Below are 25,723 nucleotides of genomic sequence, written 5' to 3'. Positions count from 1 at the left end.
TATCTCTTGGCTTTTTCACTCAGGCTGGAGCTCTTGAGCCAAAGCCTTTGGATAGTTAACTGAAGTGAAGAGTCTCATGGACTTTACTACCTGGCTTAACTTCAACTTGAATCCTCAGATCTCAGCCTCTTGAGTGATTAGGATTATAGGTATGAGCCATTGGCTTGTGGATTTTAAAGTTTTCTGAGCTGGGCGCTGGTGGCTCATACCTGTAATCCTAGCTACTTAGGAGGCTGAGATATGAGGATTTTGGTTCAAAGCCAGCCCAGGCAGGAAAGTCTGTGAGACCCTTATCTCCAATAAACCACCAGAAAACCAGAAGTGGTGCTTTGGCTCAAGTGGTAGAGCGCTCACCTTGAGCTGAAGAGCTGAGAGACAGTGCCCAGGCCCAGAGTTCAAGCCCCACCACTGACAGAAAAAAAAAAAAAGAGTTTTATGAGTCCATGAGATTTATAAGTTAAACTCTACTATTGCCTCAATTACCTCTTTTTTTTTTTAAATTTTTTAAATTTCCATTGTTTTCCCCCTACCATCCCCTCCCTCCCTCCCTTCCCCAAGGCTCAATTACCTCTTAAATGAAGTCAAATCATCTAGATATCTCAGACTATGTGCATTTGTGATTTTTAGCTGATCAAAACTCACAGGATAGCATAAGAACACTTCACAAATATTCATAAAACTATGCTTATTTTATTTCACAATGTGCATTATAAGCTACCTGGTTCGCTTTCTTCCTTATCAGTCATAAAACAGCACCTGCCACTAATTTTTTCCTTTTGCTGGTAGTAGGGTGTGAGCTCAGGGTTTCCTTCTTATTAGCTTTTTCTGCTCAGGGCTTGTGCTCTACACTTGAGGTACATCTCCACTTCCAGCTTTTGGTGGTTCTTTTTTTTTTTTTTTTTTGTCAGTCATGGGCCTGGGCTCTGTCCCTGCGCTCTTTACCTCAAGGCGAGGGCTCTACCGCTTTTGAGCCACAGCACCACCTCCGGTTTTCTAGTGGTTTACTGGAGATAAGAGTCTCATGGACTTTCCTGCCCGGGCTGGCTTTGAACTGTGATTCTCAGATCTCAGCCTCCTGAGTAGCTAGGATTACAGGTGTGAGCCACCTGCGCCCTGACTCGGTGGTTAATTAGTGATAACAGTCTCAATAGACTTTCCTACTCAGTCTGGGCTGGCTTAAAACCTTAATCCTCAGGTTGCAGCTTCCCTGAGTAGCTATGATTATAGGCATGAGCTATCAGCTTGAACTCAGGGCCTGAGTGCTGCCAGTTTACTCTCTATTTTTCCTTAAAGTCTGAGCGTATAGTTCTAATGTAATCATTATGCAGTTTGGATATGATGAGTCACTTGCTCAGGCTCATCTAGTGAGTCATTTAAATATCAGAAGCTGACATGTTACCAAGGCAACATAAAAGCCTTTAGATCCAGCCTTGGAGCCCAGGAACATATTCAAAACTGGGATGCCAAAGTTTGCATTCTATTTTTCTCAATTTCTTGTTGTTTTTCCAATTAGGTTTTTTAACATTTTAATTAATTAATTAATTTTGCTGGTGCTGGGGCTTGAATTCAGGGCATGGGCACTGTTCCTGGGCTCCATTTTGTTTTGTTTTGTTAGTCATTGGGGCTTGAACTCTGTCTGGGCCTCAGCTTTACAGCTCAAGGTTAGCGCTTTACCACTTGAGATTAATTAGAGATCAGAGTCTCACGACTGCCTAGGATTACAGGTGTGAGCTACTGGTGCCCGGATCCCTGAGCTCTGTTTCCTCAAGGCTAGCACTCTACCACTTGAGCCACAGCGCCACTTCTGGCTTTTTCTGTTTATGTGGTACTGAGGAATCAAACCCAGGGCTTCATGTATGCTGGGCAAGCACTCTACCACTAAGCCACATTCCCAGTTCTCCAACTAGTTTCATAGCCACTATATTTCTGGAAGTTTCTAATTCCTAATTTTGTAATTGAATTTTTTGTTTAGTATACAGACTCATATGCTTACTTTATTTCCTTGCAAAAAAATTTTACTTGCTGTCATAAATACAACTCCATTGTGTTAAAGAGGTCAAACTAAAGACAAGCCCTTAGCTAGTACAGGGCACATTTTCAGGAAAGGTGAAGTTGTTAATCTCACATTATTATTTATTATTATTAATTAATTTATTTATTTATTTTGCTGGTCATGGGGCCTGAACTCTGGGCCTGGGCGCTGTCCCTTAACTCTTCAGCTCAAGACTAGAACTCTACCACTTGAGCCACAGTGCCACTTCCGGCTTTTTCTGCTTATGTGGTACTGAGGAATCGAACCCAGGGCCTCATGCATGCAAGGCAAGCACTCTACCACTGAGCCACCTTCCCAGCCCCTCACATTAATTTTTAAACTTTCAAAATGTGAAACAATTTTAGATTTACAAAAATGTGATTAAAAAAATGACACATCTCCATTGTATCTTTTACCCAGCTTCACCTAATGTTAATATATTACATAAATAACAAATATACAAATATGTATAAAATATCAAAACTAAAAATCTAACAGCCTTGATGAGCATTTTTCCAGACTTACTTACCACTAAGCTCTTTCTTGAGCTTGAAATCCAATCCACAATCCCTCATTGTAGAAAGGAGGAAGGGAGGGAAGGAGGGAGGGAGGAGGGAAAGAACGAAGGAAAGAAAGGAAGGAAGGAAGGAAGGAAGGAAGGAAGGAAGGAAGGAAGGAAGGAAAGAAGGAAGGAAAGAAGGAAAGAAGGAAAGAAGGAAGGAAAAAAGGAGGGAAGGAAGAAAAACAATTAGATTCACTAACCTGTAGGAATCAGGGTTTCATCCACAGGCAAAAAAGCATCAGCTTCTATGGTGACTTCATGGTCATATATATTTGGAGAGCCCTGGGAAGGAATAGGAAAGAGAAAGACAAGACTTACTGCTTAATCTTATTTTACATTTACATTTTGCTTTTTTTTTGGGGGGGGGGTCCGGTCGTGGGGCCTGACTCTAGGCCTGGGCGCTGTCCCTCAGCTCTTCAGCTCAAGGCTTGTGCTCTACCACTTGAGCCACAGTGCCACTTCCGGCTTTTTTCTTTTTGCTTATGTGGTGCTGAGGAATCGAACCCAGGGCCTCATGCATGCAAGGCAAGTGCTCTACCACTGAGCCACCTTCCCATCCCCTTACATTTTGCTTTATTGTATAACATTTCTTGCTGCGTGCCGGTGGCTCACGTCTATAATCCTAGCTACTTAGGAGGCTGAGATCTGAGGATCGCAGTTCAAAGTCAGCCTGGGCAGGAAAGTCCGTGAAACTCTTATCTCCAATAAACCACCAGAAAACTGGAAGTGGTGCTGTGGCTCAAGTGGTAGAGTGCTCGCCTTGAGCTGAAGAGCTGACGGACAGTGCTCAGGCCTAGAGTTCAAGCCCCACGACCGACAAAACAAAAACAAAACAAAAAACAAAAAAACTTTAGAAATCCTAATAAATGGATGGTGATCATTGGTAGACAAGGCCATTTCCAAACTTGTTCACTGATGAATTTATTTTTTTTTTGTTGTGGTTGTTTGTTTTATTTTGTTTTTGTTTTTGCACTGTGCTGGGGCTTGAACTCAGGTCTTTCTATCTCACTTTGCTTTTTCACTGAAGGTTGGATCCTTACAACTTAAGCCATATCCCTACTTCCAGCTTTTTGCTTGTTAGTTGGAGATAAGAGTTTCATGGACTTTTCTGTAAGGGCTGGCTTTGAACCATGATCCTCTAGATCTCAGCCTCCTGAGTCATCGGCGCCTGGTTCACTGATAAATTTGGAAGAAGTTTTCAGTGTGACCTCAGTATGCATTTCCTTTTCTACATGGAATATGAAAGTGAAAATCAGAGTGCCCACAGTGGTTAGAGAGCCTTCTGGACCTTGGCTTCTTAGTGGAGGGGTTCTGCTACTGGAGCCAGAGTCACTGACAGTGACACACATGTCCTGGGCAGTCAAATCATGGCTCATCTGGAGGCATCCAGCACCTCTCTCTAGTTCCCATCCAGGCGACCCACTCCCTACCACACTACAAGTCTAAGTGTCAGAATTGAAGTCCATGTGTCTGAGAGATGGTTCTTCTGTGGAGTCAAAGGCTAGTCTACGAAGCCCAGGTGAGTGGTTAGAAGGCCCCGAGGCCTATCTAATTTTAACTAACATTGAGGGGCCGCAGCAAAGTCACACAGCCTCTTAGAATATCATTTCTTTGGGTATAAAATTGGGATGATGCTGTGCATTGGTGGCTCATGCCTGTAATCCTAGCTACTCGGAGGCTGAGATCTGAGGATCACAGTTTGAAGTTAACTCAGGCAGCAAAGTCTTTTTTTGGGGGGGGCAGTACGGTTGGGGGGCCTGTACTCTGGGCCTGGGCGCTGTCCCTCAGTTCTTCAGCTCAAGGCTAGCAGCACTCTACCACCTGAGCCACAGTGCCACTTCTGGCTTTTCTTTTTTCTGCTTATGTGGTGCTGAGGAATCGAACCCAGGGCCTCAAGCATGCAAGGCAAGTGCTCTACCACTGAACCACCTTCCCAGCCCAGCAAAGTCTTGTGAGACTGTGATCTCCAACTAACAAGGCAAAAAGCTGGAAGTGGAGCTGTGGCTCAAAGGGTAGAGTGCTAGCCTTGAGTGAAAAAGCTAAGGGACAGTGTTTAGGCCCTGAGTTCAAGCCACAGTACCAGAACAAGAGAAAAAAAAAATTGGGGTATTGATGTCCTCACTCCTTCCAGGTCTTAAAGGAAAAGAGTTTAGTAAAGGCATACTGTACTCTTAGCAAACCAGAAAGTACTTTATACAGACACATAGTATGTGTCTGTATAATACATACACAGCCTGGTCACCTTCCTCCTGAAAGTGCATTTCTTAAATATGTACATATTAAATGAATCACTCTGAATATTTGATGTAATAACTTAAATTCTTTGTTCTCCCTAAAAAAATAAATGGAATCCTACATCACATATTCTTTTTTGGGGGTCTGTTATAGGGCTTGAACTTTGGGCCTGGGCGCTGTCCCTCAGCTCTTCCGCTCAAGGCTAGCGCTCTACTACTTGAGCCACAGTGCCACTTCCAGTTTTCTAGTGGTCAATTTGAGATAAGAGTCTCACCGACTTCTCTGCCTGGGCTGGCTTTGAATCTTGATCCTCAGATCTCAGCCTCTTGAGTAGCTAAGATTACAGGCATGAGCCACAGCCACCTGGCTTTATTTTTTCCATACAACATAATGCTCTTGAGATCATCCATGCTATTGAATTGGTATGATGGTCCTTTTTACTGCTGGGTAGTATTCCATTATATGAATACATGACGATTTGTTTATCCCTTTATCCTGTGGATTGACTCATGCTTATTTCCAGTGTTTTAATATTATTAAAAAAAAGCTGCTTCGGAATTTCTCTTTTCTGTTTTTTTTTTTCTTTTTTGTCTTCCTCTTCTAATTGAAGCATTAAGGCAGGAAGAAAATGACTCAACATAAAAACCACACACCAAATAAATTGAAAAGGAAAGGAACATTCGTCAGGCTCCACACGCTCAGCATGGCCATTAGGTCACCAAGCCCTGACATTCTTTGCCTCAAGAGCAGCATGCTTAACATCTGTTGCCTCTTCTGGCCTGGAAAATGTAGTGGTCTATCCTTGTGGAATATTACTGTTGGGCTCATTTCCTCTCAGGGAGGATGAAAACTTGGTAAGAAACACTGGTTCACAAACAGACTTGAGGTTCATCTCTGAGCGCAACGTGTTGGTTAACTTTGCTTGGCTGCTACTAGGAACCATTTACAGGATCCATTTGAGTTGCACAGGGCTTTAAAGTCTTTTTGTACATTGCCATGACTTGCTACTACCCCTAGCAAGAAGTAACAGACTATAGTTTATTACCCATTCACTTCAACTTCTTTGCAATCACCTTTCCTTTCTCCAGGCCAGAAACCTGACTTGTTGATTTAGTGTACTTAGGCCATATATTCAGGGAAAGGGACTCTTCCCTGTCCCCAGAAGACAGTGTTGATTATTCTAAACCAATCATGGTTGTATAATACCCTTGCTGGCACTTAGGCCAGAAAAATCATGTATAGGTCACATTTTTGGCCAATAAAAATGTGAAAGTCAAGCTGGATGCTGGTGGCTCATGTCTGTACTCCTAGCTACAGGAGGCTGAGATCTGAGGATCACGGTTCAAAGCCAGTCCAGGCAGGAAAGGTCATGAGACACTTACCTCCAATAAACCACTCCGAAAACCGGAAGTGGCACTGTGGCTCAAGTGGTAGTGAGCTAGCCTTGAGCTGAAGAGCTGAGGGTCAGCACCCAGGCCCAGAGTTCAAGCCCCATGACTGACCCCCCCCAAAAAAAAAAGTGGAAGTCTGTATGTAGGAGGGGGGAGGGCTTCTAGGAAAGTTTTTACTTATTCTTAGAAAGGAAATATTAGTGGCATGGAAAAAGGACTAGGTCTTTTTTTAGATCTCTAGAGGTGACTAGGAGGAGGTGATTTCTTCCTCCCTCCCCCCTCCCTCCCTTCTTACCTCCTTCCCTTTCTTCCTTCCTTGCTTGCTTGCTTCCTTTCTTTTGCTGATCCTGGCACTTGAACTCAGGGCCTGGATGCTGTCCCTGAGCTTCTTTTGCTCAAGGCTAGAGCTGTCCTACTTGAGCCAGAGTTCTGCTTCTGGCTTTTTTGGGGTAGTTTTAGTGGAGATAAGAGTCTCACAAAATTTCCTGCCCAGGTTGGCTTCAAACCAAGATCCTCAGATCACAACCTGCTAAATCGCTTGGATTACAGGCATGAGCCGCCATTGCCTGGTGAGGATATTGAGCTGCAGCAACCACTCTTTGACTATTAGGTATGCCTGAAGACAACACCCAAACATTGAGGAAGGAAATGTAAAAATGGAAGAACCTGGGTCCCTAATGATGGATCTGCCTAGTCATACTAGAATTACACCTCTGACTCAAATTTCCCCAGACATGCTCTTACAGCTCTTTAGGCAAATTTTCAATTAAAAAAAAATTATCTGAAGCTGGGTGCTGGTGGCTCACGCCTGTAATCCTAGCTACTCAGGAGACTGAGATCTGAGGATCATGGTTCAAAGCCAGCCCGGGCAGGAAAGTCCATGAGACACTTATCTCCAATAAACCACTAGAAAACCGGAAGTGGCGCTGTGGCTCAAGCAGTAGAGTGCAGGGACAGGGACCAAACTCAGAGTTCAAGCCCCATGACTGAACCCCCCCCCAAAAAAAAAATCTCTTGAGTTTTATGTTCTGCACAGGATGGAACAGGATAAACAAAACAAAATCCAACGAAGCAGTGAAACTCCTGCAATCTCCATACCTTTTCCACTCATTGGAAAACACAACTTACTTTTCCCCCTAGACTTCTAATTTTCAAATGAGAGGTGATGAACCAATGCTTGCACTCCAAAGCAGAACAAAATGACTGTTTGGTGAATTTTAAAACAAAATATATAAAAAATACATAAGTAGACTATTTGACATATTAAGTTTTGAATTGTGGATTCAAGCTACATTACTCATAAGTAGGGGTAGCTCACATCTGTAATCATAGCTTCACAGGATGTTGAGATCTAAGGATCACAGTTCAAAGAGAGTCCCAGCAGGAAAGCCAGTGAGACTCTTATCTCCAATTGTCTAGCAAAAAGCTAAAAGCTATAAAGCCCTGGGTTTGATTCCTCAGTACCACATAAACAGAAAAAGCCAGAAGTGGTGCTGTGGCTCAAGTGACTCAAGCCCCAGGACTGGAAAAACAACAACAAAATTGCAGTAAATCTTATGAATTTTGTCAAATTCATGACAAATGGACTACTTTTTTTCTTTTTTGTCGGTCGTGAGGCCTGAACTCTGGGTCTGGGTGCTGTCCCTCAGCTCTTCAGCTCAAGGTGAGCGCCCTACCACTTGAGCCACAGTGCCACTTCTGGCTTTTTCTGTGTATGTGGTGCTGAGGAATCAAACCAGGGCCTCTTGCATGCAAGGCAAGTGCTCTACCACTGAGCCATCTTCCCAGCTATTCTCATCATTTCTCTGTAAACTTAATTTTAAAAGTAGAGCTTCATATGGTGGTGTTTTGGGTATTTTTTTTTTCTAGTTAAGGTCCCATGTCTCTAGTCCAGGCTGACTTCAAACTTCCTTTCAATCCTTCTACTTCAGTCTATGGAGTACTGAGATTAAAGGCATAGGCCATCATACCTGACCTAATTTGTTTTAAGATTGGTAAAAGAATGATGAATGTTCCTAAAGAATAACAAGCAAGGAAAGATCTACAATTCTTCTTTTTTAACCCTCACTTTTTTTTTCCTTCAGTTGTAGGACTTGAACTCTGGGCCCGCGCGCTGAACTCTTCAGCTCAATAGAGCATTCTTACTACTTGAGCCACAGTGCCACTTCTGGCACCTCCGCTCTTCACCTCAAGGCGAGTGCTCTACCACTTGAACCATACCACCATTTCCAGTTTTCTGGTGGTTTATTGGAGATGAGAGTCTCACAGACTTTCCTGCCCAGGCTGGCTTTCAGCTGCAATCCTCAAATCTCAGCCTCCTGAGTAGCTAGGATTATAGGCATGAGCCACTGGTGCCCAGCTTGCAATTCTTATTTTTAAAGGGGTAAGTTTGGAAATTACATAAGAACCAATGAGTTGTTATTTGAGAAAATAACAGAAAAAGATCAGCTGATCAGCACCAACCCCCCAAAATGGTAAAAATGCAAGATAATATGTAAATATTGTCTTGTAGTAAATTATGCCAGAGTGACTCAAGTAATGTGGACAACGCAGAGTCCTTCTGAAAAGGTGGAAGTGCCTGGTACCGGTGGTTCACATCTGTAGTCTGTAATCCTAGCTACTTAGGGGGCTGAGGTCTGAGGACTGAGGTGTGAGGCCAGCCCAGGTAGAGAAGTCTGTGAGATTCTTATCTCTAGTTAATCACTAAAAATCTGGAAGTACAGCTGTGCCTCCTGTGGTAGAATGCCAGCCTTGAGTGAAAAGAGTTAAGGCCTGGGTCCTGAGTTCAAGCTCCACTACTGTCACCACACACACAGAAAAAGAAGGAAAAACACGCAGAGGGAGTGATAAAGATAAAACCCTCAGAGTTTGATTGAGCCTGTTCTTTCTTTTCTTTTTTTTTTGAGGGGGCCTTGAACTCAGGGCTTGAGCAGTGTCCCTGAGCTTCTTTTTTCTCAAGGCTAGTACTCTACCACACTTAAGCCACAGTGCCACTTCTGGCTTTTTCTGTTTACATGGCACTGAGGAACTGAACCCAGGGATTCATGCATGCTAGGCAAGCACCCTACTGCTAAGCCACATTCCCAGCCCTGGCTGAGCTTTTCAATGTCTCATGTGAGAACCTCCTCAACCAACTAAGGTTCCCATTAAGAGGGAATAAAATGACTTAGAGGGGATCACCGAAGTTGTCAGTGACTCTCTGTCACCCTTAGGTAGACATTTTAAAGGCTCTTTCATTGAGGTTTATCCCTGTCTTGGCTTCTTTTAATGCTTTTATTAATACCTTCGTAAAGTACTTCTAACAGTGGCTGATAAATAATACCTATTATTGTGGAGTTGAGAGAACTCATCTACTAATCCAAAAATCTCAGCTCTTCTACTTATTTATTATTTATTTATTTATTTATTTATTTATTTTTCTGCCAATACTGGATCTTGAACTTAGGGCCTCATGTTCTTGCTTAGCTTTTTCACTTCAGTGCTCTTGCTCTACTCCTTGAGCCACATCTCTACATCTTATTTTTTGCTGATTAACTGGAGATAAGAGTCTCATGGACTTTTCTGCCCAGGATGGCTTCAAATCATGATCCTCAGATCTCAGCCTCCTGAGCAGGTAGGATTACAGGCTTGGAACAGGTATAACCAGCTACAGCTCTTCTAGATTCAGGTACAGTGCTCTTTCCACTGTCACCTACTGTACAAGTTAGTACTGGCTACCAGAAGCCCGAGGAGGAGCTGGTGGGCTGCTCAGTGGGAGCACACACACACCTTGATAGCATTATTATTATTTTTATTGTTATTATGAAGGTGAGGTACAAAGGGGTTACAGTTGCATAAGTCAGGTAAAGAGTACACCCCTTACACCCCTTCCCTTGTTCTCTCCTAATTTCTCCCTCCCACATCCACCCACAAATTGTATAGTTGGTTTTCAACATAGTGTCTAGTGATTGCCAGTGCTGCATTTGATCACCCTTTGTTCCTCCATTTCTGTGTTCCCCCTTCACACTCCCAAAGACAGACAAATTAACAAACAATACCCCCCCCCCAAAAGAACACAAAAACGGCAACAAAGAAAAAAAATCCTCTTGTTCCCATTTCCTGGAGTTCATTTCAATAAATATTATTTTATCTGATCAGATACACATAGGCATTGCATTTTTTTGTGCCAGTCTTGGGGCTTGAACTCAGGGCCTGGGCACTGTCCCTGAGCTGCTTTTACTTAAAGCTAGCACTCTACCACTTGAGCTGCAGAGCCACTTCCAGCTTTTTCTGTTTATGTAGCACTTAGGAATCGAACCCAGAGCTTCATGCATGCTAGGCAAGCACTCTACCACTGAGCCACATTCCCAGTCACATCTCACCTTTTGAGAGCATTATTGAAAGGTGCTAGGCAAGCACATTTCCAAAGATGTAAGGGTGGAAGACACTTTGAATGGCAGTAATTGAGAGAGAGTAGGAATACATGAAGGGAAGCAGGTGTAGGCATACTTTGTAATCAGAGGAAAGAGAGTTCTTGAAATAATTACTTATCTGAAGCATATAGGAAAGTCATTTTTTCTAGCAGCACCATGTATTCATGCCACCTTCCTGTACAGTTTTCATTTCTTGTATATTTATTATAATCCAGATCCTCTATTGAGCCATTTTCATGACCCTGGGGATAAGCCCGTCACCATACTGGGTCCATCATCCACAAAGCCAGTCAATTACATTAGGAGAGAAGAAACAGGCTCACTTACCTGGCCTGCCAGGTTGAAATAAGAATGGTTGGTCAGATTGACTGGTGTGGTATGACTGGTCTGTGCTCTGTAGTTGATCACCAGCTCCCCACCATCCAGGGTATATGTCACCCAGACTTTTAACTCGCCAGGATAGCCTTCCTCACCATCTGGACTGATGCGGGAGAACTGAACCCCATTTGACAGCACCTGAGGAGTCCACAGGACCTAAAACAAAGTGTGCCCAATGAGCATTCGTCACTCCAATTCCAAGCTAAATGCCACACTTCAATATTGAAAGACAACTGATTCCAGAAAGGGAAATGATTGACTAATAGTCTGAATTTTTTCCAATCTAAAAACTTTATCTTATACAGGCAAGTGACTTTGGAGAAAAAAAATTTTTTTTAGTTACTTTCATTCCTTACGTTCTTTTTGTTGTTTTTGTTTAGTTTTGGCTGGTCCTGGGGCTTGAACCTAGGGCCTATGCACTGTCTGAGCTTCTTTGTGTTGAACACTAGTGCTCTATCACTTGAGCACCATGTCTAGCTTTTTCTGAGTAGTTTATTGGAGATAAGAATCTCATAGACTTTCCTGCCTGGACTGGCTTTGAACTGCAATCCTTAGATCTCAGCCTCCTAAGTAGCCAGGATTATAGGAGTGAGCCAGCAGTGCTTGGCTTTATTTTTTACACTCATGTCCCCTAATATGCATGGTATGTATGTATATGTATGTACGTATGTGTGTACGTATGCATGCATGCATGCACAGTTTTTTCCTCTTGTCTCTCTCTTTTGTGTGTGTGCTAGTCCTGGAGCTTGAACTCAGGCCTGGGATCCTTTTATTCAAGGCTAGCACTTGAGCAACATCTCTCTCCACTTCCTTTTTTTTCTGGCTGATTTGAGATAAAAGTCTCATGGACTTTCCTGCTGGGCTGGCTTTGAACTGTGATCCTCATATCTTATCCTCCTGAGTTGCTAGGATTACAGGTGTGAGCCACCAGTACCTGGCTGTTTATTTTGGTGCTAGGGATCAAACCCAGGACCCATATAGTAGGCAAGCACGCTATCACTGAGCTATTCCCCTCAACCCCTACACAAACATTTGTCAAAAACACTCCAAGCTCCTCTTTATGTAAGAATCCTGAGTTCACAATGGCTTCTCTCAGCTTTGTCCTAGAGGCCCTAAGACCACACTTCTAGAAAAGGGAAAATCAGTGTTTGTCAAGTGAGACAACTGGCTAGAAGCTTCACAGGGAATATCTTATCTTTCTCAGAGCAGACCTAAAGTAGGTTCATTGTCCTCACATGGTCTTGGACATAAATCACCTTGTCAGTAAAGTTTGTTTGAACCAAATGAAATGATCATCTTCATAGGTCAAAACAGTTGAACACTGACAATTTCATAGAGCTCCAACTGGCATTATTACCCCATTCTGTAGGTGAGCAAATTGAGTTCAGAGGAGTTAACTTACTATTTCCACTTCCCTCATCCTGGAGGAATGGGATAGAAGCTTATTATACTTTCACATATTTTTGTTTAAATTCATCCACGAAATTTGTGACAGCACTAGGATTCAAACTCAAGTCTGGCTGTCTGTTCCATATCTTAGTTTCAGTAAAAGTTTTATTCAGATTGCTATATTCTTTTCCCTCCCTTTCTCTTTCCCTCCCTTCTCTCTCCATTGGGGATGAACTCAGGTCCTTGAGCATGATCAGCAAGTACTCTGCTACTGAGTCAATATCTCAGATATTCATAGTCAACAGTAGAGCTGAAGCCAAACTGTCATTCTAAATAGAGAAAGGTCCTGGGTTAGAGGAATAGACCTACGAGCCCCGCTGGCAGACTACTTTGATGGATGCTGCATTGGCCCAGCAGGAATGGAGTGTCTGCCTTCCTTCACAGTGAAAGCAGCTGGCACTTGAAACACTTCACTGAGCTTAGTAAAAAATTAATTTTATACCCTAATTGTCTCTTAGAAATGTTGAACCTCAAAGATACTTAACACAGGATGTCTTTAAATGTGAAATTTTAAAAAATGAAAAGAAAAAATAGTTCCCCAAATGGAAAGTTTTAGGACTTTGATATCTGAAATAAAATGTCATATGAAGGATTTTTCTTGATAATATAGTTTCCAAATCTCTGGAAATTTCCCATCTCTAGATTTTCTTGTAGCATTTCTAGTCCTGTCAGATTACTCGACTCTCATCTTAAAAAACAAACAGACAAACAATGTGTGGTATAAAAAGAAATACACATGCCTCCAACTAAATTGTTCATTGTTTGTTGAGATTAAATAAAACATAAAACAAAGTTCATCTGATGCTGTTATTATATCAAAACTTATTTACTCAAGCTAGGAGCCAGGGGCTTAGGCCTGTAATCCTAGCTACTCAAGAGGGTGATACCAGAGGACAGCAGTTTGAAATCAGCCAGGCAGAAAAATCTGCAGGATTCCATCTCCAATAAACTAGCAAAAGTCTGGCTGGAGGTGTAACACAAGCGATAAGAGCACCAGCCAGGTATACACAAGGTCCTGACTTCAAACTCTAACACTGGCAAAAATTAAAAATTAAAAAAAAATTAAAAATACCTTATTACTCAAAAAATTTTAGTGCCTCCATAAAAATAAAATCTTTTCCATTCAAATATTTTTTTGTCTAGTCTCTAGGTTGCTGCATAGCCATTCTCTCCAATATCCATGAATGGAATAAAATGTTAACTATTCTCCCAGAGCAATTCTCCTCCAGGGCTATTCATTTATTTACACATACCCCCATGGCACACTGTTCACATCTATGTTTGTGCAGCTCACCTATCATAGTTACCAGTGTATGAGTCCATCTCCCTCACTCCACTGTGGGCCTCAGGAATTTCTAGTCTATGATGCTCCCTGGTTTCCAGAAGGGGCTCACTTGGTATGGATTATGTCCCTCAAAAGTTCATGTACTGGAAACTTAATAAATTCATAGTAATGGTATTTGAAGATGGGACTTTTGGCAGTTCATGAAGTCAAGACCTCCCTGGGATGGTATTAATGGCTTTAGAAGAAAAGAAGACCCGAGACCCTTGCTTCGTATTGCTCTCTGCTATGTTACAAAGCAGCACAGTCTCTCACCAGAAGCCTGCATCATGCTCTTGGGCTTCCTGGCCTCTAGCACTGTGAGGTAAATTACCTTGTGCAATCATAGGTTACCAAATCTATATAGTCAATTGTAATAATGAACAAATAGAAATGTTTATTATTTCATTGTGTTCACAAAGAGAACCCACAGGAAAGAAGATCACAGAAAATACCACAGTGGGACAGTTGGCTCCACCCAGAACCAAATTGCTCAGGCTGAGGGTTTCTCATGGCATGTTCTAGAGATTCTTCAATCTAATAACAGGCAGCCAGGATACTTCCTCGGCCTTTTGCTTTCCATGGTGCGAGAAGTTCCTCACTGAGGAAGAGGAACCGACAGGATAGTCTGGTTCCTCACCTACTGGGTGAGTAGAAAACAGAACATCCATCTGCCTTCAACGGGAGAAGTGGCCACAGACTGAAAAGAAGAAACTGTGGGCCTGCCCACAAGTTCCTGCCTCTGGTAGCTCTAATCTAGCAAATCAGGTAGTGCTAGAACGTATAGGAAAGTTATCTCTGATGTTTTCTCCCTCACAGCTTGAAATGAAATTAGTTAGAGAGTTGTGCCTGGGTTAATACAGACTCCTGAGGGGTCTGGAGGCAGGAGGCCAGGCTTCTGATCTCAGCCAGAAGACAGATTTGATTCATTTGCTTTCTTGGCCTGATGATCTACAGAAAGTGGAAGTAATGGAAGCGTGTATTTAGGAAGGGGGAACTGGGAAGAACCTGAGGTAACTGTGAGATACATAGCACGGCAGTGGAAGGGTAGGCCTGGGTGTGGTGCCAAGCTGCATGGGAAGAGGTTTGTAATGGGTTCTGGGTTCCAACAATCACGGGCACCCATGGCAGCCTTGGAGGTCAATAGCAATTACAGTATAGGGATGGGTTTAGGGCCAAGCTGGCCTGGCTGTCCCACTTCAGAAATGTGTGGCCTTTGTAGAACCTTAGATTGCTCATTTATTGCTAATGCATGCCTCTAGTAAGGATAAGAGAGGATATATGTGAATATTTCTGTTGTCATTGGTAGGAATGACCCTAAATGCACACTTCTTCAACTTCCTAATCTCAACCTTTTTCCTTTTCTTTTTTTTCTTTTTTGGTTGGTCATGGGGCTTGAACTCTGGGCTTGGGTACTGTCCCTGCACTCTTCAGCTCAAGGCGAGCGCTTTACTGCTTGAGCCACAATGCCACTTCCAGTTTCTACTGGTTTATTGGAGATAAGTGTCTCATGGACTTTCCTTCCTGGGCTGGCTTTGAACCCTGATCCTCAGATTTCAGCCTCCTAAGTAGTTAGGATTATAGGCGCGAGCCACCGTGCCTGGCTCCCTGTCTTTTCTAAGTCAGGATGACCATTCTTTCATTCAAGGCTTCTCTGCCTATGATAGTAGATGAGTTAGAAAACCATGGGACAAACAGTAGCACATGCCTGTAATCCCAGCTACTGAGAAGGCTGAGATGTGAGAATAGCAGTTTGAAGCCCATCTGGGCAGTAAACTCTGTGAGATTTTTTTCTTTCTTTCTTTTTTGCCAGTCCTGGGTCTTGAATTCAGGGCCTGGGCACTGTCCCTGAGCTTCTTTTGCTTAGAGCTAGCACTCTACCATCTGAGCCACAGTGCCACTTCCGGCTTTTTCTGTTTATATGGTACTGAGGAATTGAACCCTGGGCTTCATGCATGCTAGGAAAGCACTCTACCACTAAGCCCCATCCCCAGCCCCTGTGAGATTCTTGTCTCTAATTAAGCAAAAAGCTTATAGTAAAAAAAAAAAAAGTAGAGTAATGGTACAAGTGGTAGAATGCCAGCTTTGAGTGGAAAAGCTATGATAGAGCACTTTGGCCCTGAGTTCAAGTCCCAGTACCAGCACAAAAACGAAAATGAAAACAAACCATGAGAATAGATGTCATCCAAGTCTGCCTCCCTGAAGGTGGGAGAAGCCTCTTTCCTGGTTCACCCTACCAGAGGTGTGTTCCACAGCCTAGGATTGTGCCTAGCAAACAGACATGTTTGAAGGTACTTTGGCAAGTCTATGGACTCTGTCCAATGCCTCCACTCACCTTGTCAAATCCTCTGAGTCCTCCGTGCAGACTGTTGGGCTCTCTGTTAATGGCCAGGCGATATTCCTTTCCATCCAAGGTGAATGTTCCTTTAGCAATCCGGTTGGCCACCCTCCCAACCACTGCTCCAAAGTAGGGCTGCTTCTGGAGGTATCCTGCAATGGGCAGGGGATGCCAGCGCTTTTAGAATTGGAAAAAACAGCGGGTAGGCTCACACTGCTGCTCTTGCCCTCTTCTGAAGGAAGCTGTGAGAACGTCGAAGTTGTGTATAGCACAGAAAAGCAGTCCTTGTGCACACGACCTTTCCCTTTGCCAGAAGTAATTCATGTTCACTATGAACATTTAAAAAAATTTTATAAACCACAAAGAAATTAAATCCCATTTAATCTCATCATTAACAAGAACCACTGCTAATACTGATTTCCTTCCCTCCCCCCCCTTTTTTTTTTTTGCTGGTCCTGGGGCTTGAACTCAGGGCCTAGGATGCTGTCCTTGAGCTTTTCAGCTTAAGGTTAGCATTCTACCTTTGAGTCATAGTGTCACTTCTGCTTTTCTTTCTTTTTTTTTTTTAATTTTTTATTGTAAAGATACTATACAGAGGGTTACAGTTACATGAGCAAGGCAATGAGTACACTTCCTATTGAGCATTGTTACCCCCTCCATTGTTTTCCCCCTACCATCCCTTTCCTCCCTATCTTCCCCGAGGTTCTTTTTTTTTTTTAAATTGTGATTAAGTGATTACATAATTTCCCAAATTTCACAGTATTGTGGAATAATGATGCTCATTTAAAGTCACAAGTTCATTCTAACTTTTCTGGAGCAAATTGTCTATTATAGTCTATAACATATAACGCTGTACACATATACACCATACATGTGATCAGCAGCATGGGGATATTTAGTAGTGGTTCGACCAGATGAGTGGAAGTTCTTTGTTTCTTAAGTCCTGTTAATTTTGTCGTATCACCTAACATTTTGGATTTAACATCCACTTATCAGGGAGACCATGTATCGTTTGTCTCTTTGTTCTTGGCTTACCTCGGTCAACATGATTCCTTCTAGCTCCATCCATTTCCCTGCAAATGCCATTATTTTGTCATCTCTAATGGCTGCATAATATTCCATTGTGTATAGATACCACAATTTTTGGATCCATTCATCTGTGGTGGGGCATCTGGGTTGTTTCCATATCCTAGCTATTGTGAACAGTGCTGCAATAAACATGGAGATGCACGTGTCCTTGTATATTGGTTCCTGTTGTTCAGGGTAGATGCCTAGAAGTGGTATGACTGGGTCGTAAGGGAGGTCAATCTTTAGCTTTCTAAGGACCCTCCAGACTGCTTTCCAAAGTGGTTGTATAAGTATACATTCCCACCAGCAGTGTAATAGGGTTCCTCTTTCTCCACATTCCCTCCAGCATTTGTCGTTGGCTGACTTGAGGATGTGGGACATTCTGACTGGGGTAAGGTGGTATCTCAGGGTTGTCTTTATTTGCATTTCCTTCACCACCAGGGATGATGAACATTTCCTCATGTGTTTCTTTGCCATTTTTATTTCTTCATCTGAGAAGTCCCTCTTTAGTTCCCTTGCCCATTTAGTAATTGGTTTGATAGGTTTGGGAAGGATTAGTTTCTTGAGTTCCCTGTATATACAGGATGTTAACCCCTTGTCTGATATATTGCGTACATGTATTTTTAAAAATGCTGCTTCATAGTCTGATTTTTAAAACACTGTCCTAGGTATCTACCATATCTACTTTGGATTGGAAGAAAATATAATTCAAATATAATAATTGAGCCTTTGAACAGCTGGAGAGGCTCTCATGGACATCAAATCAATTAGGCCAATTATAGTCACAGGCTCTCATTACTCAACTGGTTGGGCATAGGTTAAGTATTAATAATTTACTTCTAGATTCACTGACTGGTTCATTCCTTGCCAATTTTTGATGCCATACAGTCCTGTTTTTGACTATTACCACAGCTAACAATTACAGGGCACTTCCTAAGCCCCAGTTAGTTTCTAAGAGCTCTGCATTTACTTATTTTAACCTTCAGAACATTTCTCCAAGGTAGATATGAGTATCACCCCATTGTACAAATGCAAAAACTGAAGACAGAAAAGTTAAGCAACTGGCTCCGAAACACTAGTTGGTGGTAGACATGGATGTAGACCTGATCACAGACCTGAGTCTACGTTTGTTTTCTTGAGATAAGGTTTCACTACGCAGCTCAGACTGATCTGGAACACGCTGTCCTCCTGCTTGGGCCTCCTGAGTGCTGAGATTACAGGTTTGTGCCACCATGCCTGGCTCTGAGTCTATGGCCTTAAGCATCTCATTAGGAACCTGTCATCCCTCACTATCCCTGGGGACTTCCTTTTAATCACAACATCCAAATCTCCAGATGTTCAAGTTCCTCATATAAAATAGTGTAGCATTTACATATTACCCACACATATCCTTCCACAATACTTTAACTTTTCTGTATATTGTATGTAATACCTAGTACAATATAAATACTATATAATACACTGCATGATTTAGGAATGACAAGAAAAAAGCCTAAACATACTTAGTATAAATTTAGTAAATTTCCCCTCAAATATTCTTGTTCTGTGGTTGGTTGAGTGATGTGAATTCACAAACACTATGGATGGCCAGCTTGGTAAGCATAAGGCATCCTGGTTGACTGACCTTCCTACCATCTTCAGGCACAGGCTGGCTGATCTCTGCCAGCTTCCTCCTTTCTCCCCACCTCCTCTTTTGGTGAAGTTGTGGCTTTAAAACCCTGCATACTGGTTAACCAAAAAGAGTCCCATGGGGATAAATGACTGCTTTGCAGACAGAAAAAAAAGAGTGCTATCTTTCCTGCCCACCATTGATACTCTATAACAAAAGCTAGGTTAACAAAAGCCATGCATAACAAACTTATTTGATCATAGTTTTATGTGACCTAGGAACTCATCCATTTACGCTTAGGCTGGATGCAGGATCCACGTTAGTGTAGTGTCCACTGGCCTGGACTGTGAGTTTCCTATTTAACATTTCCTGCTTTAGCTGGGATGATAGGCTGGCACATGCCACTGTGCCCACCTCTTTCTATTTTTTTATTTTATTTATTTTTATTTTTTTTTGCGCGGCCCGGCGCTTGGCGCCAGACCCACCTCTTTCTATTGAGGTAGGGGTTGTGAACATTTTTGCCTAGACTAACTTGGAACCTCAGTTTTCCTAATCTCAGTCTCCTATGAAGGTGGATTAACAGGTGTATGCCAGTATGCCCAGTTGTTGGTTGAGATGGAGTCTCATGAACTCCATCTCAGCCTAGCCTTAAACTGGGATCCTCCTGACTTCTATCTCCCAAGCAGCTCGGATCCCAAGCTTGGGCCACCAGTACCTGGATCATATATTTTATATATTTTTGTAATGCTGGCTGGCTCTCCTAGATGAATTACATCATTTTATACAAAGTAAACAAAGTAAAATAAAAAAAGAAGATATTTGGAGACAAAGGGAAGAAAATAGATCAATTGCTCTCTCTAGAGACATCACATTTGTGTTCAGATATGGTCAGATACGTATCATAATCCCTAGGATATTTAACCATCACAATCCATTTGTATTTGCCTAGCAAGTACAAGGCCTTAGAGAGGCGATGAAGGAGGCTGGAGTGGTGAGTTGGGGAAGAGACAAAGCAGAGATTGAAGCCAGAAATTTCAATGTTCCCCCAAGGTCACACTTAGGCATTTACAATACTAGGTTGCAACTCTTCTTCTTAAGTTTTTTTTTTTTTTTGGTCAGGGCTTGGGCATGATCCCTGAACTTTTCTGCTCAAGGCTAGCACTCTAGCACTTTGAGCTACAGCTCCACTTCTAGTTCTTTGGTGGTTAATTGGAAATAAGAGTCTCAAAGACTTTCCTGCCCAGGCTGGCTTTGAATCTCAATCCTCAGATCTCAGCCTCCTGAGTAGCTAGGGCTACAGGTACAAGGCACCAGTGCCCTGCTCTTAACTCAAGTTTTCTAAAAGCACTGCTGTATGTATGTATGTATGTATGTATGCATGCATGCATCTATCTATGTATCTATCTATGGTGGTGTTAAGGATCTAATCCAGGAGCTCACACTTGCTAGGCAAATGTTCTACCACTGAGTTATATCCCAGCCTTAAAACATTAATTTATTCTTTCCATAATGGTTCTCATGGCAGTAATAGCTGGTATTTGATAATAATTGGGAAGAAAAATGAAAGAGAAGTAGTCTCACTGACTGCATGGATTGATTGTTTATACCTGTGGCTCATAAGTAAATATTTTCATCACAGGTGTTGAAAGCAGTCCAAATAAGTATAAGACGGTCACACAGATGAAAAACACTTTTAAAGTAGGAAAAACGCACAGGAGGCATTACTGTTCCCCCCCCCCCCCCCGCAGGTTGTAATTTCCTCCTTTAGAATGCTATAGAAGAATTCATTTTCCAAGGGAGAAATGGAACCATTCTGACCTCCAGTTATGGCTATTTTCCAAGCAGTGTATGTAATCTACCTGGGAAACAAGATTGTTCACATCCAAGCCAGCAGTAACAAAAGGACCATGGAGTTATCTTTAGCACTTCCTCCTAACTCAGAAACATTTTGGGGACAAGGTAATCCTTTTCTTGTCAAATCTTATTACTTCATGTTATTTACTTCATTGGTTTATATATGCTTATGTAATCAGACATTTAAAAAGAATATACAATGAAAATGAAGTCTCCTTCCTATACCTATGGAACTTTCTTAAGGACAGCCAAATACTGTTCTAATTTCTTAATATGGATGTGCGTGTGCATGTGTGTGTGTGTGTGTGTGTGCTAGTACTGGGGCTTGAACTCAGGGCCTAGGCTTTGTCCTTTAGCTTTTTTTTTTCTGTCAGTCGTGGGGCCTGAACTCTGGGCCTGGGCCCTGTCCCTCAGCTCTTCAGCTCAAGGCTAGCACTCTACCACTTGAGCCACATGATAGACAAAAAAGAAAAAAAAAGTTTCATGGATTTTCCTGCTCCAGCAGGCTTTGAACTATGATCCTTAGGCCTTGGTCTCCTGTGTAGCTAGAATTACAGAAATGAGCCACCAGGGCCTGTGTTAATATGGTTTTTCTTTTCTTTTTCTCTTGGTCTGAAACTTGGTATTTGTGGCCACTTTCATTCAGGGCTAGTGCTCTACCAAGTGAGCCACACCTCCAATCCCTTAATATGGATTTTCACACACTAGAATTAATCAGAATATTAGCAAAGAGCCATTGCATACTCTCCTAGTGGAGAAAATATGTTCCTGTTATGACACGTGTGAAGTCTTTGTTACCAATATTAAAGTTGTCTATAAAAATCTTATACAGGGCCTTCAAAAGGGAAATAGGGTTCACTAAGAATAATCTCAAAGATACCCGAACATATTAGAAAATGTTACTTAATATTCTGAGGGCACTTTCCTCTCTTCTCTTTTGAAATAGATTTCTTCGAGCAAGAGTAGGGGTGACATTGTCCAAAAACAAAATAAAGAAAAAAAATTAGCTTTCTTCCCATTTACGGTAACTCGATTATCTAATTTATGATCGATGAATAAAAAATGTCCATCCTGATCCAACACCAAAAAGAATACATGAAATGCTTTGACTTGACCTGGCATTGTGTGAAGCTAGGATACTTTCTGATAAGAAAATCCAAGGTAGGTTGGCAATAAGAGAACAACTAGATCATTGTAATCAAAGGGAGCTAATGCCTTTTCTACAGAAATATCTAAAGGATGTTTCTTTTACCGAGACTCCTCCAAGGTTCCCATATTCATAGGTTACTGACTGTGTGAATGCCTTGGACAGTGGACACTTCTACAAATGGCACCCTCATGCCTTTCACGAAACTGCTGCTTGCCTGATGCTATGTCTTCTAGGCTCACATTTCATTTAGATGTTAGGTCCATAGTGAGGTGTCTTTGTAGAGGAGATGGTGATGAGGCAGAGAAGGGAAGAAGGTACCCACACTCTTTATCATCTCCACTTCTCTCACTGGCTCTGGAATTGTAGGCCATACAACCAATTCACCTTTAACTCCGCTGAGCAATTTTGTACGAATCCAATCATGTCTTGTCCAAGAAGAGGCAGAGGTGAATAATTAGGCCAAATGATTCCAAAGATTTCCCTTTCTTCACGTGCCTGCCCTCCTGCCCTTCTGGCTGGAGGCAGGTGGAGTTGTTCTCCAGGTTCTCACACCTTCAGCCCACCAGTCAGTTTCCTGAACCAGCCTCTTCAATACTTTCTTCTCCCACCTAATCTGTGGGGGCTCCAGAGCAGACAAAGATCCGGAGACAAGGAATAGGTTCCTCAGCAATATTCTCACAGGGAATTTTGCTAAGCAGATTGAGAACAAATTTTTCCCCAAGGAGGGTGGGGGGAGAGCGCATAACTCTCATAGTGTGTCTGTTGACCCCAAACCATGAGCCAAGTTAAACATCTAAAGAACCATATAGGCAGAAAGCCACACCACAAAGAAAACCTCAAACCTCACATAAAATTTGTCCCAACCCAACCCCTGAACAACTGTCTTTCAGACCTCATTTTCTGTGTAGTTATACTATAATGCCAACTGGTAATATGATAGACAAACTGTAATTATAATTATTGGGTTAAAAATTGTCTCTACAGATGAACAGCAAGCTCCACATAGGTGCACAGGTGAACCTTGTGTTTTACTGAATGAGTCCACTGAATTATCAGTTGTTTTTTTTGTTTGTTTTTTTGATCCGGTCGTGGGGCCTGAACTCTGGGCTTGGGCGCTGTCCCTCAGCTCTTCAGCTCCAGGATAGTGCTCTACCACTTGAGCCACAGCGCCACTTCCAGCTTTTTTCTTTTTGCTTATGTGGTGCTGAGGAATCGAATCCAGGGCCTCATGCATGCAAGGCAAGTGCTCTACCACTGAGCCACCTTCCCAGCCCCTGAATTATCAGTTTTTAAATGCATGAATCCATAATTCTAATTGCCTAAGGATAGGATGAGGTAAAAGTTCTAAGCCCGATGGAAGCTAAGATCTGAGGATTGTGGTTCAAAGCCAGCCGTGGCAGAAAAGTCTTTGAGGCTCAGATCCAATCACCAGTAGAAAGCCGGAAGTAGAGGGTGGCTCAAGTGGTAGAATTTGGAATGGAAAAAGCCAATGAAATGAGGAAGGCCCTGAGTTCAAGCTCCAAGCTCCAGTTCACACACCACACACACACACACACACACACACACACACACACACACACACACACACACACACACACACCCTGAGTTCAAGCTCCAAGTCCAGTTCACACACACACACACACACCCTGAGTTCAAGCTCCAAGCTCCAGTACACACACACACACAGCCCATCTGGTTAGGAGACCTCTTTCCTGGCAGAGCAACTATACACTAGGCACTGTTCTCTCATTGACCAAAGTTGCCCAGCTCTCTTCAGAACTTACACACCTTACACAGCGGGAGTATTTCCGAGCCAACTAGGCCTCAAAGAGAATCTAAAGAGAAAAGGGAAGTAGGAGACGCAGGTCTTTGGCTTTCCCACTGAGAGCGCGCTAGGGAAAGCCACGCCCACCGTGGCCAGCAGTTCAAAGGTCGCCCGGCAGCGCTGGCTGGAATTCTGTCTCAGCCGGGCAAGACCTGAACGGGCAACCGGAGGCCAAGTCGGACAGCTCTGTGTTCCGAATTTCCCCTCCCAGCCCCAGCCCTCCGCGCTCTGGATCGCCACACAACCTGTCAGCCGAATCCGCTGCGCTTTCAAGGTGGACGAGCCCCAGCTCAGGAGCTCTGCCCCGCCTCGTCCGGCAGGATCCGGCCGGGGGTGAAGGTCGCTGGCAGCCCCGGGCGACCCACCTGCCAACTCGGCGAAGCCGAGCACCACGTCGGAAGCTTTCCCCTGCCTGTCTGGGACCTCCAGGGCTGTGATGGTGCAGCCCCAGGAGATGAGGTCCACTTTGAGCAGATCTGACTGCAGCCGGAACTTCTCCACGGGCCCTGCCCCCGACGGCAGCTCTCCAAACGCCGTCCTGGTCACCGACACCATGGTGCGCGGGGACGGAGCGCCGCAGCGCCGGTGCCTGCAGTTCCAGCGGCCGCGGGAGGACTGGCCGGCGCCGGCCGGGGAGGGGCGGGGCCCGGGCCAGACCCCTCCCCTTCCCGGCTGGGAGTTAGGGGGAAAAAGCCCGCTGCGGCCTCGCTGAATTTTTCCTTTGCCCGACGGGATACGAAGGAAAAAGTTCCAGGCCGGCTTGCAGTTCTTTTCCTTCACGAATCTGGCTGCAGCGCACGCTGGGAGTAGCAGTCTTTGGGAGGTGCAAGTGCATTTTAGGGTCTGTAAATGCTGGGTCTCACTCCTTTCTCAAGTTACAATGCATGGGTCCTTAACGTTGGTGGTTGACTGGCCAGAACAGTGCTGGAAAAACGTGGTGAACAGAATTAGAGATAGGTAGGTAGGGTAGGTAGGTAGGTAGGTAGGTAGACAGACAGACAGACAGAGAAAGACAGACAGATAGAATAAGAATTAGGTAGAGATAGACAAATCTTGAGGGGAATTCCCGGTTTAATACAGAACATAAAAGTACAGTGGAGGCTGGGAAGGTGGCTCAGTGGTAGAGTGCTTGCCTTGCATGCATGAAGTCCTGGTTTTGATTCCTCAGCACCACATACACAGAAAAAGCCCGACGTGGCGCTGTGGCTCAAGTGGTAGAGTGCTAGCCTTGAGCTGAAGAGCTGAGGGACAGCACCCAGGCCCAGAGTTCAAGCTCCAGGACAGACAAAAAAAAAAAAAAAAGTACGGTGGTAGGTAGCTTAGAGAATGAGTAAATCATTGCAGGCTTCTTTGTATACTGACTGACAGAAGATCAATCTATTTGTCCCTTGGACCTGCCAGCCTGGGGTAGCAGCCTAGGCAGGGATAAGGGATAGGCCTACATTGTAGAGTCATCAGTGAAGGCTTTAGACGTTCTTTTCTTCAGGAAAAAGACCCCCAAAGTTCCCTTAAGAAGGAATTAAAGGAACATGTATTTACTGCTGAGACTATAAAAGGCAGGCACTGTTACTTTGCTGTCTCCTTTAGGAGTAGTAAAGACTGAGGTTTTTAAATAATTGTCTTGCTTTAGGATTATTTGGGATTAAAAAAATGCCTATCTTTAGTGTCACTTCTGGGAGCCTGTGCTATACAGGAAGCTACATTTTTTTCTTTACCTTCCCTCAGACTATTCATTGTTTGTTTGTTTCAATTCTTTTTGTTCCTTTTTTGGGGTGCCTGTTTTTGTAAAGCTTTATTTAGCTAGTATCAACCACATTTCTGGAGGAAATCAATCTACATTTGGAGGAGAGTGAATAAATAATTTTAGCTAAATCTTTTTCATCTAAAATGATTCATATCTCTATATATACTCTACATAAACTAATTATCCATATTAAATATTGGGTTAGCTATTTTCTGCATTACTCCATCTCAGCATGAAGCTTATTTTAAAAAAAAACTTTAATGGCACAGGAATGAATTATCTTGACTTTCAGATAATTGGTACTCTGAGAACATTAAAAATGGATTAATCAAATGCTAATGCCTAAAGATCACTC

At 43.1% G+C, this 25,723-nt stretch overlaps 1 protein-coding gene across 1 annotated transcript in view; it reads right to left on the bottom strand.

Annotated features, from left to right (window-relative positions):
- Nucleotides 1-24,240, bottom strand: part of Galm (galactose mutarotase) — a 53,696-nt gene extending 29,456 nt beyond the window's left edge. Inside the window, exons 1-4 of the mRNA XM_070025408.1 lie at nt 23,990-24,240; nt 16,116-16,270; nt 10,960-11,166; nt 2,795-2,876 (exon numbers count right to left, since the gene is read on the bottom strand). Coding sequence (XP_069881509.1) covers nt 2,795-2,876; nt 10,960-11,166; nt 16,116-16,270; nt 23,990-24,179 — 634 coding nt within the window. The 5' untranslated portion in view covers nt 24,180-24,240. The remainder of the gene's footprint in view (nt 1-2,794; nt 2,877-10,959; nt 11,167-16,115; nt 16,271-23,989) is intronic.
- Between the last annotated feature and the right edge of the window lie 1,483 nt (nt 24,241-25,723).

Source organism: Dipodomys merriami, unplaced genomic scaffold, assembly GCF_024711535.1.
Source record: "Dipodomys merriami isolate MVZ:Mamm:240054 unplaced genomic scaffold, mDipMer1.0.p SCAF_17, whole genome shotgun sequence".
NCBI classification, from domain to species: Eukaryota; Metazoa; Chordata; class Mammalia; order Rodentia; family Heteromyidae; genus Dipodomys; species Dipodomys merriami.
The sequence above is the reverse complement of the archived record's forward strand: the minus strand, read 5'-3'. Positions and strand labels throughout refer to the sequence as shown.